The 17598-nt window shown below is 32.6% G+C and overlaps 1 protein-coding gene across 5 annotated transcripts; it reads left to right on the forward strand.

Annotated features, from left to right (window-relative positions):
* Nucleotides 1–4402: 4402 nt before the first annotated feature.
* Nucleotides 4403–17359, forward strand: LOC101492966 (lysine-specific demethylase JMJ31). 5 transcript variants are annotated; one of them, XM_073367809.1, is made up of 14 exons: nucleotides 4403–4739; nucleotides 4822–4983; nucleotides 5119–5286; nucleotides 5527–5595; nucleotides 5715–5841; nucleotides 6259–6331; nucleotides 6582–6698; nucleotides 8261–8380; nucleotides 8503–8521; nucleotides 9177–9261; nucleotides 9378–9484; nucleotides 10391–10506; nucleotides 10596–10689; nucleotides 17046–17359. In XM_073367809.1, exons 1-14 carry the CDS (start codon nucleotides 4647–4649, stop codon nucleotides 17094–17096), a joined length of 1401 nt encoding a protein of 466 aa, XP_073223910.1. In that variant the 5' UTR covers nucleotides 4403–4646; the 3' UTR covers nucleotides 17097–17359. The 5 variants fall into 5 exon arrangements, with proteins under 5 accessions (XP_073223910.1, XP_073223911.1, XP_073223909.1 ...); XM_073367810.1 differs by having other exon boundaries at nucleotides 4406–4739; nucleotides 9182–9257; XM_073367808.1 differs by having other exon boundaries at nucleotides 4408–4739; nucleotides 9378–9694.
* The last annotated feature ends 239 nt before the right edge of the window (nucleotides 17360–17598 follow it).

The following is a 17598-nucleotide window of genomic DNA, read 5'->3' on the forward strand; positions in this document are numbered from 1 at the left end:
TTAAATAATTTTATATTCCTCGACTTCTTTCTCCATTCCTAGTTATTTATCATTTTTCTTTATTTTATTTTATTTCTCTCTTAAATTCAAAGTTATAATTATCTCACCAAAATGATGATAATAATAGTAAAAAAATCACAAGACAATGGATGTTAACAGTAATGTGTTTGTCAACTAAATTTTATCAAGATCCAAATCTTCTTCAATGCTTTGGTGTCAATCTCGTTTTAATATTAACAACTTTCGTATGAAAAAGATGGATCCACATCAATTATTCAAATTCTTATTATCATCAAACTCAAGAACATATGATCAGAACATTTGTTGATTTTTTTTCTTTCAAAAATACCAACACTATTTGGTGATAAAATTATTTACTTTTGTAGCAAAATTGACATTAAAAAAATGCAAACAAATATCTTGAATAAAACTATAGACTATAGATTCAACCATTACAAAAAAAAAAAAAAAGATTGTTCTTGTTTTTAGAAACAAAAAAATCCATAATTGAATTCGCAATTAGAAGTCTCAACTAATAATTGATCAATTGCGTGTGAGATTTCGTTTAAAAAAAAACAAAAGAATATTTTGCATTTAGGTGTAAACTCGATTAAACATCTACTACAAAGAAAGGAACATTTAATAAGATTGCATTGTAATCTTTCGTATTTTTAATTCAAACAAAAAATAAATCTTCAAAAAATCTTTTAGCCGATGTATTTCTAACATTAAACAAAATTATTGATATTCCAACAATCCAAAAATATTTTAACCAATGCATTTTTTACATTTAAAAAAAAGAATCTCTTTTAGTATTTGTATTTTCTTTTTCTTGGATTATAAAATTAATCTGAAGTTGAAAATGTTAAATTGGATTTCATCTTACATGACTGTTAGAGTTGGTTTATATTAGTTGCAAATTAGACAGATTAATTGTAAGTTATTTAGATTAGTTGCAAGATGATTATAATAGCCAATGTGATATAAATATAAATAACACCTCACACATATTGTAATTAGCCATTTTTTTTATTCTATCAATATAATTTTATTTATACTTTTCTCTCTTCTATACCTAATATCAATATTTTGTCTATTCTATCACAGAGACTTAATAAAATTATAAGATACAATACATCTTACTGTTAAGAAGATTGAATTAAATATATTTCTATATCATCCTAAGTTGAAAATATAAAAAACGAAAATGAATATGAAAATTGGATAATAAAGGATAAGAACAATAAGAATTGGGTCGAGGGACACGAAAAATGGAATCTACTTATCAACAATTCTATGAAATGTTTAAATTAACGGGTACATGTATCAATGAAATGACTTTCATGTTAGAAAAAAACTACGATTAATATATTATTGATTTAAGTGCATATTTGGTTTATCTATTTTGTCCAAAAATAATTTTTAGTCTCTTATTACTAAAACCAGTTTTTTGATTCCTATTAACTAATTTTTAGAATTTTTTTGGTCCCCCACTATTTTTTTAATTATGTGACAGTCTTATTAATGATGTGACACTTTACATAATATTTGTGATTTAAATAAAATAATTTTTATGTAATTATTGTTGTAATTAATTTTATTATTCATTTTATTTATATATTAAAGTATTAAATATAAAATAAATAAAATTATCTAAAGATTTTAAAATTTTAAATTATTGTTGGATAAAATAAATAAATTTTAGTTTTAAATTTAAATAAAATAAACTTATTTTAAATATTTTCATATATAAATAAGACAAATAGTAAATAATATTAAAAATGTAATAAATTTAAATATTAAAAATAAATTTTATTATTTTAATATAATATTAAACAATCTAATATTTAAATAAATTAAATAGATTTGTAATATTTTAATATATAAATAAGATTAATTACATAACAACAATAATAACATAAAAAAATATTTATCCAACTCACAAATGTTATCAAAGTGTCATCATTATTGAGAGTACCACACTATCACAAAAAATCTCAAGAATTACTTAGTAGAAACCAAAAAAACTTATTATAGAAATAAAGAAGTTAAAAATTCAATTTCGAGTAAAATAAAAATTCATATAAGTAAGTCTATATTTTTAATAATTTAAAACTAACATCTTCAAAACAAATACACACAATGATGATTTTTATAATGCCTTGATTTGCATGATATATTTTGGCGGCTGTGTGTTATTGAGTATATGAGTTATTGATAATTTTGTAATATCATATAAAATGTCACATGTTTTAGAGGGAAGCAAAATAAAAGAAAAACTATGATTTCGAAGATGTTAACTTGTCCCATACGATTAGGGGTGGGAATAGGCCAGGCCAGACCAGGCTTTGCAAGGCCTGAGCCTAGCCTACGATTAATTTTTTAGGCCTAAGCCTGGCCTACGGCCTATCATAGGCTTTTTTTTCGGCCTGGCCTGGCCTGGCCTGGCCTGGAAGCCTATTTAAAAGCCTTATTCATATTAAAATATTTAAATGCTCTCCACATACCAATATCAATGTACATATCTATATATATTAAACAAAAAATAATTTTTCTAACAAAATAATTTTTAAAAAATCTGAAACAAACATCCTTTAAACCCTAAAACATAATTCTTGGTTTCAAAGAATAGATTTTTTTTTTGAAACAAATGTACCAATTATTACCTATCAAACAAATATGGAAGGACTACTGAGTTATTGACTAATTGAATGACTACCGAATATGGAACGACTACCAAATATGGAATGACTATCGAATATGGAATGACTATTTAGTGATTGTCTAATTGATAAAATTTAAAATAGGAAATAATATTATTAATATAATAATAAAAAATAACATTAATAAATAATTAAATATATATAGGCCGGCCTGTCAGGCCTAATAGGCTTCTTTGTAAGCCTGAGCCTGACCTATTTAAATAAATAGGCTTTAAAAATAGTCTGAGTCTGGTCTTTTTATTAAATAGGCCAGGCCAGGCCATAAGTAGGCCAGGCCATAGGCTCCTATCGGACGGCCTAACCTATTCCCATCCCTACATACGATGCTAATTTGTTTTGAGATAAGCCATTGAACTGATCAAATTGGCGGTTTTAATTTGCAAATTGGCTGCAATTATTTCACTATTTATTTTTTTGACGAATTATTATCGTGTTTCCAAATTTTATACTGAGCAAAATAGTGGTGACTTTTTCCCTTATTAATATTAACACCCCCTCTCAAAACCACCCAAAATACATGGTTGCTTTTAGAATGTAGAGATCAGAGGACTTGTTCATAAAGTTTTGTTGACACAGTTGAGATTAAATCTTATTGACTGATGGATCTATGTGTTTTAATAAAGAAGTTGGAATAAACTTGTCCAGAATAATACATAGAGATAAGAACATTGTAAGTTTCGTAAGCCAGGAAATTGACATATGTGAAAATAGAAATTAATTTTTTATATGTTCAGACGGACAAGTTGAGGCAGTTGCACAAATTAAAAAGTGTCAGAAATGGAAATGAAGTTGGAACAAAATAAATGGTTAAGATATCATATATATTGGCATATAAGAAACTAGGTCTCGCTGACTAGTCCCTTAAGAACATTGATCAAGAAAACTATATATAAAAAATTATTTTAAAAATACAAGTGAAACACTTTTTGATATAATAAATATTGTATTTTTCCATGCAAACTTACCTCTTTTAATTGCTTAAATGACAAGCAATGTTAGCATCCTCCTAAGAAATTAAGAGCAATATAGACCAAAATTGCGGTATTAGGTTTATTAAGTTGGATTTTTGAATCAATATGTAGTAAATGAAGGGAAAGTATCTCCTTCCATCCTAAAAAAATCAATATTTATTGAATTTATTCTTGTTCAAATTGATCTTGTTAATTTTTTTATAAAAACTTTGTATATCCATATCGACCGATTCGTATGGTATTTGAATTGACAAATTTAAACACAAATTTTAAATTTTTAAAAGTTTTATATCAACTTTGTATTTATGAATTGATGAATCTTGCTTGAATTGAATATCAAAATTTAGTTTTGAGATTAAAATTAATTGGTATACTGACTTAAAATATTTTAAAACCACCACAAATTACAAACACTCATTTATGACATTAAAAATAATTATAGATAAAACTCAAACAATTATGATTAAATAACACTGTAAAAAAAACTTTTAAGTTGATACGAATGTATATACATTAAATTATTTCCACATAAATGAAGTATGGCCATTGGGAAATTTTGATTTCAGAATGAATAAGTGCATGATATATATTCATTAATTAAAGAGAGAAAAAAGATGTATGAGTAAAAACGGTGGTGCAAATAGTAATTCTTCTTAAATTGAAGTAGAATGGCAAGCCCAAGCAAGAGCTTAGAACCTGGAGTAGAGGAGCCCGCGGTTTTAACAAAAAAATGAAAAAAAAGAGTCCGCGGCGCGGAACCTGAAATCGCGGTTGTAGACGTGAAAGTGTTGCTATTGCTACTGTAGTCATCACCGTTACGAAATTGCAAGTTCCTCCTCCTGTGAAATCTGAAATTGATATTTGACAGCAACAAAAAACAATCAGAAAATTGAAAAATTCGGTCCCAGCTAGTTTCAAAGTTCAAACAAGCATAACCAGAAAAACTTCAAATATGGAAGATGAGTGCATTCAAATCCGAAGATACGAAGAACTTCCCATGGCTAACGACTTCGAGTCCCTTATTGAACCTAAAAACGTTCCCGCTGTAATAATCAAACAACATTTCCCACTTCTTCATTTTTATTATTATCATAATTTGTAATATTTGAATTTTGTAACCTAAAAAGGTTCTGTGCGGTTGCACCAAGACTTGGAAAGCTTTCTCTCTTTGGAACCCACGTAACGGTGGCCTCGACTACTTACAAGCACGGGTAGGATCTTCTGTGGTGGAGGCTATGGTATCTTCTTCTGCGCCTGTCTTTTATGGTGATCTTGGAAGTCATCAGAGGGTAATAATTACTACTTACAATAAACACTCTATGTGCTTTTTGCTATGTGGATTATATTATATATGAGATTATTATGTGATATGATGTTATGTTAAGTTAATTAATCTGTTTTTTTTTTTTTTCATTTACTTGCAGGTTCCTTTACCATTTTCTACCTTCATTGATTTGTGTAAGAAACGGATGCATTTGCAAACTCAGCACCAACAAAATCTGGATGAAGATCATTCTGTTGTGTCACAAACGAATCACGAACATGATTATTTATCCTTGGAAGATGTTCCTGAACAAATTTATTTAGCGCAGGTTCAAACGCCAATTGATTCATCAAACATGATTTATATTGTTTCATGCAAAAGTATCATGTTCTTTTTTATTTTTATTATTATTTTGTTAATGTTGTCGAAGTTTTCTTTATGCTCTGTCCCTGCTTCAACCGCAATAATTTGATAGTGTGAAGATGCTATAGTTTTGAAATGATTATTTTTAACAGCAAATGTTAGTAGTAAGTGAGTTTTGTAACTAATTTTGGTCGTTATACTTTAGGTTCCGATCATGAACAGTGATCGTCAAGAGAGGGCTCAATTAGGAATCCTAAGGGAAGACATTCAGATGGTTAGTCTAATTGTGCATTCTATTTTGTTTTGTATTATTTAGTTCTACCCGGTATGTTGTTCTTCATAGTAGAGACTTTTATTTGTAAAATTCTAGTTCAATCAATATTGTTTTTGCAGCCTCCAATTTTGGGAGCAAAAGAACTATCTTGTATAAATTTGTGGATGAACAATGCACAAGCTAGATCAAGTACTCACTATGATCCGCACCACAATCTTTTGTGCATTGTTTCTGGCCGCAAACAAGGTAAGGTATATGCCTCCCTCTACTTGTTATATTCTATTATCCCATTACCTCGTAGCATGAGCTTTTTCGCGCTGCAGAAGTGGAGGTGCTCCTTGTCAGCATTTTGTTATCAGTTATGTAGGAAATTTCAGTTCTTGTAATGGCTTACTGATGCTTTAATGTCTAAAGTAATATGATGGTAATAAACTATATATTGTGGTGTTTTGGAACTTTAATGTCTAAAGTAATATGATGGTAATAAACTGTATATTGTGGTGTTTTGGAACTTTAATGGCTTCACACTGTCCATTTTCTTTTTATGATTTTTGCGAAAATCCTTTCCAAGGTTTTCAGTTACTTATTCTAAATATTCCGTCCATACCTTCTTTTTCTTCCTCAATCCTTTTCTGTCCTTTAATGAAACCAAATTCTTTGCAGTTGTTTTGTGGCCTCCTTCTGCTAGTCCCTCACTCTACCCAATGCCTATCTATGGGGAGGCTTCCAATCACAGGTAAATTCAAAATTTGAGACAAAAGAGAGGATACATATAGTTCCTGTATGATGCGATACACCAACTCAATAATTTTTAGGAGCCCTCTATATGTATTGATGTAGGACACATGGTGTAGTATTAGTACTAGCATGAGAACAATATCGCTCTTACATTCCAGTCCTCAATGCACGGCTCACCAACATGTTTCATTTTTATTTTTATATTCTAATGGTTCCTTTTGTCTTTTTTCAATAAATTCATGTGGCAGTTCCGTTGCTTTAGAAAACCCCGATTACTCATTTTATCCAAGGGCAGAATGTTCAATGGAGTTTGGACAAAAAGTTGAGCTTGAGGCAGGCGATGCACTTTTCATTCCTGAAGGTTGGTAAGTTCTAAGTTTCATCAATGTTTTGTGATAAGCCTTTCTCAGTTTCTTGGCAGATTATTTCTCTTCCGTAGTTGGCAATCGTCAGACATGGGGCAAGCTGGTAGGCTTGGACAGGGAAATTTGGGTGTCATATGAGAATAGCTTAACTTGTCTGATTGTTTTCTGGGTATTCTGTGCCGGATATATACCTGGAACTTTCGTTGTTCACACCAAGTTTTGTTTTATGCCAATGCTGACACAGAATGTCAGAAACAAACATCAGAAATGCACCCGATAAATAATTAATGCATATTTGTTTGATGCTTTTGATGAAGGTGATTAATATGTGCATTGGTTCATGTTTATCAAATTGAAAACATAGGTGTGTTTTGATTTTCTAATATGAGTCATGGTGCATATGTTAACCACCTGTAGCCAATTTCTCAAAAATACATCCTTACAAGCCTAAGGGTTCACTTACCTACAATTGCTAATGACTCTCACCTGTTTCACTTCTATATATTTGCAGCACGCCATTTTTTCCTTGATTCTAGGATCATGATCCTTATCATTTATTGGTTATAATGGATACATTTGAAAGTGCATTGTTCAAGCCCTTAGTTAAAATAAATTGTGCCACAAGAGTGTAAATCTTGCTTGAAAGATTTTTTTTATTTTAACATATCCTAAATGCAGTTAAAATTCATTTTCTTTGTTTGTTGATCTTGTGATTGTTAGTCTTAATTTTCATTGCTTGAACATATATATATTTAGTGCATTGGACTTCTCTTAAAATTTGGATTTGGTCTAACTCAATCTTACAAAATCGGCTTGTAAGGTGAGACATGTACCCCACTTATAAACATTTTTTAAAGCTATCTCACATCCAATGTGGGCTCTCAACACATCCGGACATGGACATCTGGAGTGTTATCCAAGTAGCTCGATAACGGGTGGCTCAATGAACCTTTGATAGACGTTGATACCATCTTAGAGTTTGGGTTGAACCTAACTCAACCTTATAAAATAAGGAGAGAGGGACGTCTCGCACTTATAAACACTTTCATGCTATATCACATCCAATTTGCGACTCTCAACAACTTCATTTGTCATTTCATGCCACCCGACCATATATTATTGATAGAATATTAGAAAATATCTTATAATATCTATTATATTATATTAGAGTATCTTGAGTTATTTCTAGGATCAATTTATAATCATAGAGATATCTTAGAATATCTCTCATTATTATTATGATTTATTCCTGATTTAAGATTGAGTCTATGTTTCTCTATAAATAGAGATTAGTATTGAGTCTTTTGTAATCAAGTTAGCATAAAACTATTATCAATAATATTCAAACCCTTATTATTTTCTCTCCTCCTTTTCTCTAAAATCCCACAACTTTAACAATTATAATAATGTCTATATTTGGTGTTTAAAATGCAATTAGCATATTTCCCTTAGTTTGTATGTCCATTATTAGAAAATCTATGTTTCTTTTACACAATAAACTTCTTAGTTGTCCTTGCCTTGTTCTCTATATGTCATTAGTTCACAACTGTTTTATGCTGTAGGTTCCACCAGGTAGATAGTGATGATTTGACTATTGCTATTAACTTTTGGTGGAGATCCAACATAATGTCTAGCATGTTGGAACATATGGATGGTTATTATTTACGCAGAATATTGAGAAGGTATTGGTGATGATGTTGCTCTGTTTAAATTTGTCACCAAGTATAATGTGATACACTGACTTTTGAATGTTGTTTTCTTTTCGAATATCATTTATCTGTTGATCCAATGGGCGCATTTGAAGATTGATTGACAAAGAGATGGTATGTGCCTATTTTGTACACATCGTATACTACCAAAAACATTAATGAAGCCTACACTATTATTTTTCCTTTGTTTTTTGGTGGGGTTGGAAAATGGATACGGCAGAAAACTGATATTTTTTGTATTAGCTTACTTGTGAATGCATCTACACTTGTATTTGTGTACGCACTTGTGTACGTAAATAATTTCCTTTTTATAAATTCTTCAGATGTGTAGCTTCTTTAAGTGTTGTTCATTTCCTTCCTTTTTTTGGGTGGAGTATCCCTTGGTATCATAAAGTTTTTAGATTATTTTTTTGATAAGTAGGAATCAAACTTGGTACCCTGAGGTTTACAACACTCACACATACTGCGCACCAACCACTTGCACTAGACTAACGTTTTCAGATTATTTGATATTGATTTTCAATTTTTTAGAAATATTTCCATGCTAATGGTTGATGAAGTAGGAAGCATTAGTCTTTTAAGCATCTGTCTATTTATTATCTCTTAAATTTTTTTCCTGAGTGTGGAAAACAGAGGGGTTTTCTCTGTATATTCTTCTAGCCTGTCAAAGTTGATTGAGTTAAATTGATTGCTTTTTTTTTTCTTTCTCTTTTCTCTTCATAAATTAGTAGTATTTGTAACGGGCTTGTGACATATTTTTTCAATATAGGACAGGACCAGCAATTGCTCAAGTTGGGGATGGGAAAAACTAGGACGTGTGCGGACAAGCTCCCCAATAATGAACAAACAAGTTAGTAAGAAGATGGCTTTAATATAGTTCTGTTTTATGATTTTCTCCCTACAAGAAACCAAATTCCAGCTTATTGTTTTCCATTGACGGTCTAACTGATCTTGATAATCTGATTACTAGATCATGCAGATGAAATTTACAGTCACATGTTGAAAGGAATGGATTTTAAGGATAAAAGACATAAAGAGGGGAACACATTGCTAGAATTAGAACCAGCTGCAGTCCAGGTGCTTCATAAACTTGTGTCTTTAGTTCACAACAGTGTTAGCGCCGGCCAGGATCAGCAATCCCTGTCAATTTCTATAAATGATAATGAGCCTGTAAGCAATGATAAATGTGAGAATATAGTGATTGCTGACTTGAAAGATGACCCAGTTGCTAAAAGTCTCTGGGACGTTGAACCGCAAACTCTCCAATATGTCTTTCTTGCTATGGCAGTGAGTTTGCATTACTTCCACAACTTACAAATGTCTAAAAAGTTGTCTTCTTTATGCACTTATTGGTATTGTTAGCCATGGCGTGGGTATTTTAGTTATGATTTGACAAAGTTATTGTTGACGCAAGGCATTTATTTGTACTTCGTATCAATGGATTTCTTCTTGCAAGATGACAAATACATTTCATTTGATTTTTCTCATTCTCTCAGGGATTTTTGTATGCCGCTTCTTTCAATTTTATACTCCCTCCATCCCTTTTAATAAGACCTACTTTTGAGATTTCTTCGTCCCTTAATATAAGACTCTTTTCAAAATTCAACATGCATTAATGTCTTCTTTACAAAAATACCCATATTTAATTCTCTTTGAAAAAATGTAAGTTTCTTTTTCTCTCACTTATGATCCAATAATTATAGGGGTAAATGTGCAAAAAGTAACACACTTCTAACAAATTTATTGCTTTAACTACTTTTTTTAATACCTGTGAATTTTGTCAAAGGGTCTTAATAAGGGACGAAGGGAGTATATGCTTTAGTAGTTTTTCTAAATATGGATGATACTGGGCTACTGCTACTTCTTTATCTCAAATTACATACCAATTTCATTGCATTTAACCATAAATTGTTGCTGTTTGTTTGATATTTGCAATTTGTTATGTTTTATATTCGAACATGTTGGACTATTTTCTGTTTTCAGAACAACTTCCCAAGAACTTTAGAGGCTCTTGTTCTGCATGTACTTTCACCAGTTGGAGCTGAAGTTCTTACTCGGAAATTTGATGAGATGGATGAACAAGCTCTTGAGGGAGATCGGTACTTTCTTATATGTACAAACTCCATCAGTGTTTCACGTGGTTTCAAGAAGATAACTCCTGTTATTGTGGCTGCCTTTTTAATCACAGGAATAAATTCTATGAGGTTTTCTACAGTGCATTTGATGACCAGTCTGCAGCAATGAATTCTATTCTAAAGGGGAAGGAGCTATTCACTCAACAGGTAATTGAGGAGATGTGCTCTATCTTATGCTTTGGAATTCGTTGTTCTAAGTTTCCCCTTTGAGTGTGTTAATTAGAGTCACATGAAGGGAGTTAAATACCCTTGAATCTCCAACCTAATAATCCAAAAGTTTTCTCACTTTCTCACTCGAGCACTACAAGCACTTAATTCAAAAGACTAAGTCTTCTAATTATGCAGCAGACTTAAGTAACATGAATTTTCTGATGCAATGAAGATCCAGAAACAGTTTTCTAATATACACTGAAACAGTTTTAAGAGTTTTCATCTGTTTGTTACAGTTTTTGAATAGCTAGTTCGTCAGTATTATGCTTATTTGAAAACTAGTTCACAGGAATTAACACCTTGTCATAATGTGTTGGCTTAAGTTCTAGAACAAGGTTTTAGCTAAACTGTGTTTTCTGAACTAGTAACAAAAAATATTCTTGAGAAGGCCAGTTTCCAATTTCTGGTTAAATGATAATTTGTGCAAACAAAAGTTCAATTTTACAAAACTTAAAATAGAGCAAGGAAGAAAGAAATGCACATGGTATTTATACTGGTTTCACCCACAAAAGTTTTGGACTATGTTGAATCCCCACACATTGGATTTTTTACTATGTAACAAGCCTCCTCAAGCTCCACCTTGAAATATTATTTGTCCTAGATAGTAGCCTCTCTAGGCTACACAGTACTCACCTCTCAGCCAATACTAACCAACGTAATAGCTAGGGATAATACCAAAATACTATACAAAGACGGGAATCTATACTAGATTACTAGTTAGGTGAAAGAAAGTCAAACAACAGTTAATTACCCATTTTGTCCTTCACTTAATAGACGCCTTCCTTTTGTTTTAATTGCTAATACAGTGACTGCATAGTAGTGCTGATATGATAGGACAGAAACTAAGAAAACCTGGATAAAATGATCAAACAAAAATAAATAAGCTGAACCAACGTTGAAATGGAGATTATAGATTGTATTGGATTTTTTACTTTACCAATGGAGCCAAGCTCTTTACAAGAAAATATAGTTGACAATGGATGAAAATGCAACCCAGCCAGACTGCTCTCCCTACGGAGAAAACAACCCTCACCAAGGCAAAGCCTTTCCATTATTATCCAATTCTTTGCCTCCCCTCCCACTGAACCCCACTTTTCCACTATATGAAAATGTTCTCTATCTCTCCCTCCACTCTCCGTTTGCTACATGTCCTTGCTGTTATCTAAGTATCTAACTGATTCTCTCCATCCCCAATCTGATGTTACTGTTTGTCAAAATCTGTTTCTATTTTATTATTAAAAATATCCTCAAGTATAAGGATTCGGTTATATAGGAGTACTAGTAGGGATTTAGTTATATATGAGTACTGATAGGGATTTGGCTGTAAAGTAATCTAGTGTGTGTATATTTATATATATATATATATGTCAACATATTTCAATTTCAATAAATATATTTTACCCTAATTCTTAAGATGGTATCAGAGCTCTTGGTTTAAGTCTTGCTTCCGCATAAATCCTACCCGCCTTTATTGCAGTAACTTTAGCAACCGCCATTTTGGCCCTTTGCTGCCTTCATTGCAGTCTGTTTGTGATTCCTAAAGTCTGTTTGCTGCCTCCATTGTCCTGAAACCAGCTGTCACTGCTGTGAACACAATTTTCGACTTCTCTCACCACTGTTGGCGATTGTTGACCACTATACACTGGCCATATCACACCACCGCCTACACTATCAGACTTGCCTCGAAGAAATTGGCCAAACCCCAGAAAATCGCCGCCGTCTAAAGCCTGACACGCCGCCACAACTCCGGTGGCCACGTCACGCTTGTAACCCACACGCCGCCCTCCAATCAGCCGTTCACCACCTTCTTTTCGCAGATTGTAAATCGAAGGTTTGCTGTATGCTTTTGGTGGTTACTTTTCAGATCGGAGAACTTTGGTCTGTGGGTTCTTTGAAGCGCGCCTTTTTTTCTGATAAGAAACTTGCTGTTTTTTTTTGTTTTTCATGCATGGCTGGAGAAGTAGTGATTAATACTGAAACCGAGACTGAAACGGGAAATAAAAAATTCCAAGCCGAATTGCAAAGCATCTCATCCGTTCACAAGTTGAATGGAAAGAACTATTTGAAGTGATCTCAACTTGTGCACATTTTTTTGAAAGGTAAAGGGATGGCAGAACGCTTAATAGATGAATTCCCCAAAGAAACAGATCCCAAGTTTTAGTGGTGGGATAAAGAGGATTCTATGATTATGGGATGCAATGACCTCAGACTCAAAAATCAATGACACTTGCATGTTTCTCAGCACACTGAAGAAGATTTGGAAGGCATTAGAAGATACTTATTCTAAAGCCAAAGATGCTGCCCCAATATATGATGTGAAGGTGAAAACTGGGGCTGCTAAACAAGGAAACAAGACTGTTACTGAGTATGCAAATCATCTCAAAGTTTGTGGATGGAGTTGGATCATTGCAAAGTTATAAAAGCCAAGTGTTTAGCAGATGCTTATTCAAAGAGTTTATGGAACAAGATTAAGTCTATGATTTTTTGATGGGACTCAACTCTGATTTTAAGTTAGAGTGCAAATCCGTTGTAATGAGAAGTACCGGGAATTAAATAGGTAGTGGCTATAGTGAGGAGTGAAGAAAGGAGAAGGGGACTAATGCTGACAGTCCCACCTATAGAAAGCTCAACAATGCTAGCTAAGAAGAATTCAACTATGATGGTTGATCAAAAGAAAGGAGGAGTAACTTATGTGGAGAAGAAAGGCGAAGGAGTATGGTGTACCTATTGCAACAAGCCTTGCCACACTCGTGAAAAATGTTGCAAATTGAATGAGAAGCCACCTACTAGAGAGTGGGGCTCTCAAAACCCAAACAAGGAGTGGGGAATAAAGGGAGGTCAAGCACACATAGCTATAGGTAATTGTTAAGAAAGTCGAGAAGGTATGATGCAACTGAACCAAGATGAGGTAGAAAAGTTGAGATCTTTACTCACTAATTTGGAGACTCTCACAGGTACTTGCTCGTTGGCACATTTCCATTTTCTTTTGGACTCAATGCTTTAGATATACCCTTTAACCAATATTGGATACTGGATTCTGGAGCCACATACCACACGACACCCTTAGCTACACATTTCTCCACTTATTCACCTTGCCTTAGCAACAAGAAAATATCAACAGCAGATGATACCCTTATAACTGCAGCATGATAGGGAGATGTCCAATTAAATCTATTCATAATTCTAAGAAATGTTCTCGATATCCTAAATTGTCCACCAATCTCATTTCCATACAAAAACTCACAAAAGACCTATCATGTAATGTTATCTTCTATAACAAAATCTTGTGTTTTTCAGGACAAGAACTCGGGTAGGATTGTTGGAAATGCTAGAGAATGGAATGGCCTTTACTATTTGGATAAGCAAGACTTAGCTCCGAAGTTACTCAACAACAAAAACTCTTTTTTTTTTTCTTCAGAATCAATAAAAACCGTTAGGGAGAAGGTTCTTCTATACCACTGTTGCCTTGGTCACCCTTCATTTAGAGTCATTAAGCAAATATTTCTTTTGGCTTTTAAGAAATTAGATGTAGACAGTCTTCACCATGAGGTGGGTGAGTTTGCTAAATACAAACGTGTACCTTTTCCACTCAATACTTAAATAAGTACTTTTCCGTTTTATTTAGTCATGCAAATGTGTGTGGTTCTTCAAATGTTCCAAATATATCAGATGCACATTGGTTTGTAATCTTTATTGATGATTGTACTCGGGTTACTTGAGTGTATTTACTAAAACAAAAATCTGAAGTCAATGTGTTTTTACAGTACTTCTTCATGATAAAAAACTAATTTGGAGTTAGTATTAAAAGGATTTGGTCTCATAATGCGAAAGATTACTTTAATCATGGTCTTAATTCTTTTTGTAAAAAAGAAGGCATTATTCATGAGTCCTCATTTATTAAAACATCCAAACAAGATGGGATTGCTGAAAGTAAAAATGGGCACTTGTTGGATCAAACCTGAACTATGCTATTTCAAAAACTATGGGTCCATTAGTTATAGGGACTTACCCCTTGGATTTAGTGAGCATATTGCTGCCAACACTGTTTGTAAGCTAAAGAAGGCTCTATATGGGCTTAAACAATCGCCACAAGCGTGGTTTGAGAGGTTAGCTAGAGTCATGGTGGGTTTAAGATTCAAACAAAGCCAAGGAGATCATACCTTCTTTATCAAACACTCTGAGTCAGGGGAGTAACAATGTTATTGGTATATATGGACGACATTATAGTGATTGGTGATGATGAAAAGGAGCAACAACTGTTAGGTCAACACCTAGCCAAATAATTTGAGATTAAAATCTTGGAAAAATTGAAGTATTTCTTAGGAATTAAAGTGGCTCACTCTAATGAAGGGATTTTCATATTCCAACAAAAATACATCACAAATATTATGCAGGAAACGGGCAAGACAACATGCAAGCCAACAAGTACACCAATCGATCCAAATTTATAGTTGGGAAATGCAAAAGAAGACACTGCAGTTGACAAGGAAATGTACCAAAGATTAGTTGGAAGACTTATATATCTGTGACATACTAGACCTGATGTTGTTTTTGCTGTAAGTCTAGTCAGTCAATTCATGCACCAATCAAAGGAGGTAAACTTGCAAGTTGCACTCAGAATCGTGCAATATTTGAAAGGAACCCCATGAAGAGGCATTTTGTTCATACGAAATGGGAATGTGGGTCTTGAAGCATATATTGATACTGACTATGCAGGGCCAATTGTAGATAGAAGGTTGACCACGAGATATTGCACTTTTCTACGTGGGACATGAAAGATTAAGAAACAAAGTGTGATATTCAGATCCAGTGCTGAAGCATAATTTAGGGCAATGTCACAAGGGATATACTAGTGTAGCATGACAGAATTAAGTATATTAAAGTCGACAAACATTTCATCAAAGAGAAACTCGATAGTGGCCAAATTTGCACTTCGTATGTCTCTTCCCAAGGCAACCTTATAGATCTTCTAACTAAAGGGCTAAACAACAACTTTGAAAGAATTGTTTCCAGGCTGAGAATGGAGAACACTATTCACCAGCTTGAGGGGAAGGGTCAAAATCTGTTTCTGTTTTATTATTAAAAATATCCCTCAAGTATAGGAGGAGTTCTAGTAGGGATTTAGTTATATATGAGTACTAATAGGGATTTGATTGTACAATAATCTAGTATATATATATATATATATATATATCTATCTGATGTATTGTCAACATATTTCAATTTTAATAAATATATTTTACCCTAATTCTTAAGACTGTTGCTATACCTTCATTCTTTGCATATCCTTCTAGGCCCACTCTCTCTGGCCCATTGTTCTCCTCGGTCTGGGCTGATACAGCAATCCCACCCTTACTCCCCCTAGTATTCCTTATATGATAAACTTATGTTATGTTGGATGTATTATGTGTTATTTGCTGGTACATACATTGTATGACAAAGCTATTAGATTGTTGCAATCGAGGGAGACTTTTGACATATTATGGATGGACTAGTGCTATGAAGAACACCGGGAAGCCTATTCTCATTTCATTTTGAATTGCTTCCCCATATAATCATGAAAAGTAAATGGTCATCAGAAAGATGTTGAAATCAAATTTTCATTCTGTGCTATAACTATTATTTGGAAATAATTGCATTATTTAAACCTTAACATGTTTTCATGTACTACTCTTGCTACTCTAACTCAGTTTCTGGCATTTGGGTTATCTTCACATTCATTAATATATTTTTTGGCAATAATCCATCAATATTATTTTATGCATGACCTTAACATTGATGACATATTTTTTGTATTGTGTGTCTGTCATTTTCAATTCCAATTCAAACTCATTATGATTTTCTGACCAAACAAACTGTTTTTTTATTTTATTTTATTTCTCAGAATCCATTGATTTAGACATTTTTGACTGACTTGTTTCTTTTTTTATTTTTGCATTTATTTTCGATTTCCTAAATATACTTTGATGATGGTATATTTTCTCTTTTCTTTTGTCTCTATCCTCATCATTATTTTCAGTGCATGAGTCTCTGGCATTGGTTGCCCTGCATGTGCATTGAGACTTTAGTTTCACTTTCATGTATGGAAGAGAATATGCAGTTGGGTTATTAGATTTTTGCAGTTTAGACAAAGATATAGTTATTTAAATTTAAATCATGTTAATTAAACTAATCAAAGCTAATTCTATTAGATGTTAAACAATTTGAGTAAATATGCACACTTTTGAAGTGCATGGGATGAAAATATTTATTATCTATTCATTTCTTACGTTATATTTTCATGTATGGTTCAGGCATTTAAGAATGTATTGGACAAATTTGTGGGAGTGAATCTAGAAAGCTGAAAGCCAGGGGTCAGATGAGATGCTAAGTGAACTTTATAGATAAATTGGCCCAGCAAGGTACCTCTGAAGAGTAAATTGATGCATATTTGAAACCGAAGATTTTCTTCGTCGGATCTGTACTTTTATTTGTAAGTTTAGAGTTCAATAGATATTTATATCACTCATTTGAACAGTGTTTAGTGTTGTATAGGTAGCATTCGTTGTATGTGCCCTATGTGATTAATACACTGAACTAACTAATCAAAGAAATTCTATTATATTGATTCTTTGACTCCATTTAATATTCATAAAGGAATTCCCAGTTGGAACTAGCTAAACATGCAAATGCTACTGTGGACCACCACAACTGATCAATGCTTACAAGTTGTCTGAAACGCCAATGAAGATAGAGGACATTCCTCATAAATGGTTCTTTTGGTCATAATGATTGAAACAATGACCGATCGATGTCAGTTTGATTAACATAAGAGAAAATAAATGTGTCCTTAAAACCTTAACTTGT

The sequence above is a fragment of the Cicer arietinum genome, chromosome 4 (assembly GCF_000331145.2).
Source record: "Cicer arietinum cultivar CDC Frontier isolate Library 1 chromosome 4, Cicar.CDCFrontier_v2.0, whole genome shotgun sequence".
Lineage (NCBI taxonomy): Eukaryota > Viridiplantae > Streptophyta > Magnoliopsida > Fabales > Fabaceae > Cicer > Cicer arietinum.

Bases quoted from the DNA above. Each gene is read 5' to 3' on its own strand.
- LOC101492966 (XM_073367808.1), top strand. From the start codon at position 4,647: ATGGAAGATGAGTGCATTCAAATCCGAAGATACGAAGAACTTCCCATG. The intron at 4,984-5,118 runs GTAATAATTACT...ATTTACTTGCAG, and splicing joins ATCTTGGAAGTCATCAGAGG to GTTCCTTTACCATTTTCTAC. The intron at 10,690-17,045 runs GTAATTGAGGAG...TGTATGGTTCAG, and splicing joins AGGAGCTATTCACTCAACAG to GCATTTAAGAATGTATTGGA.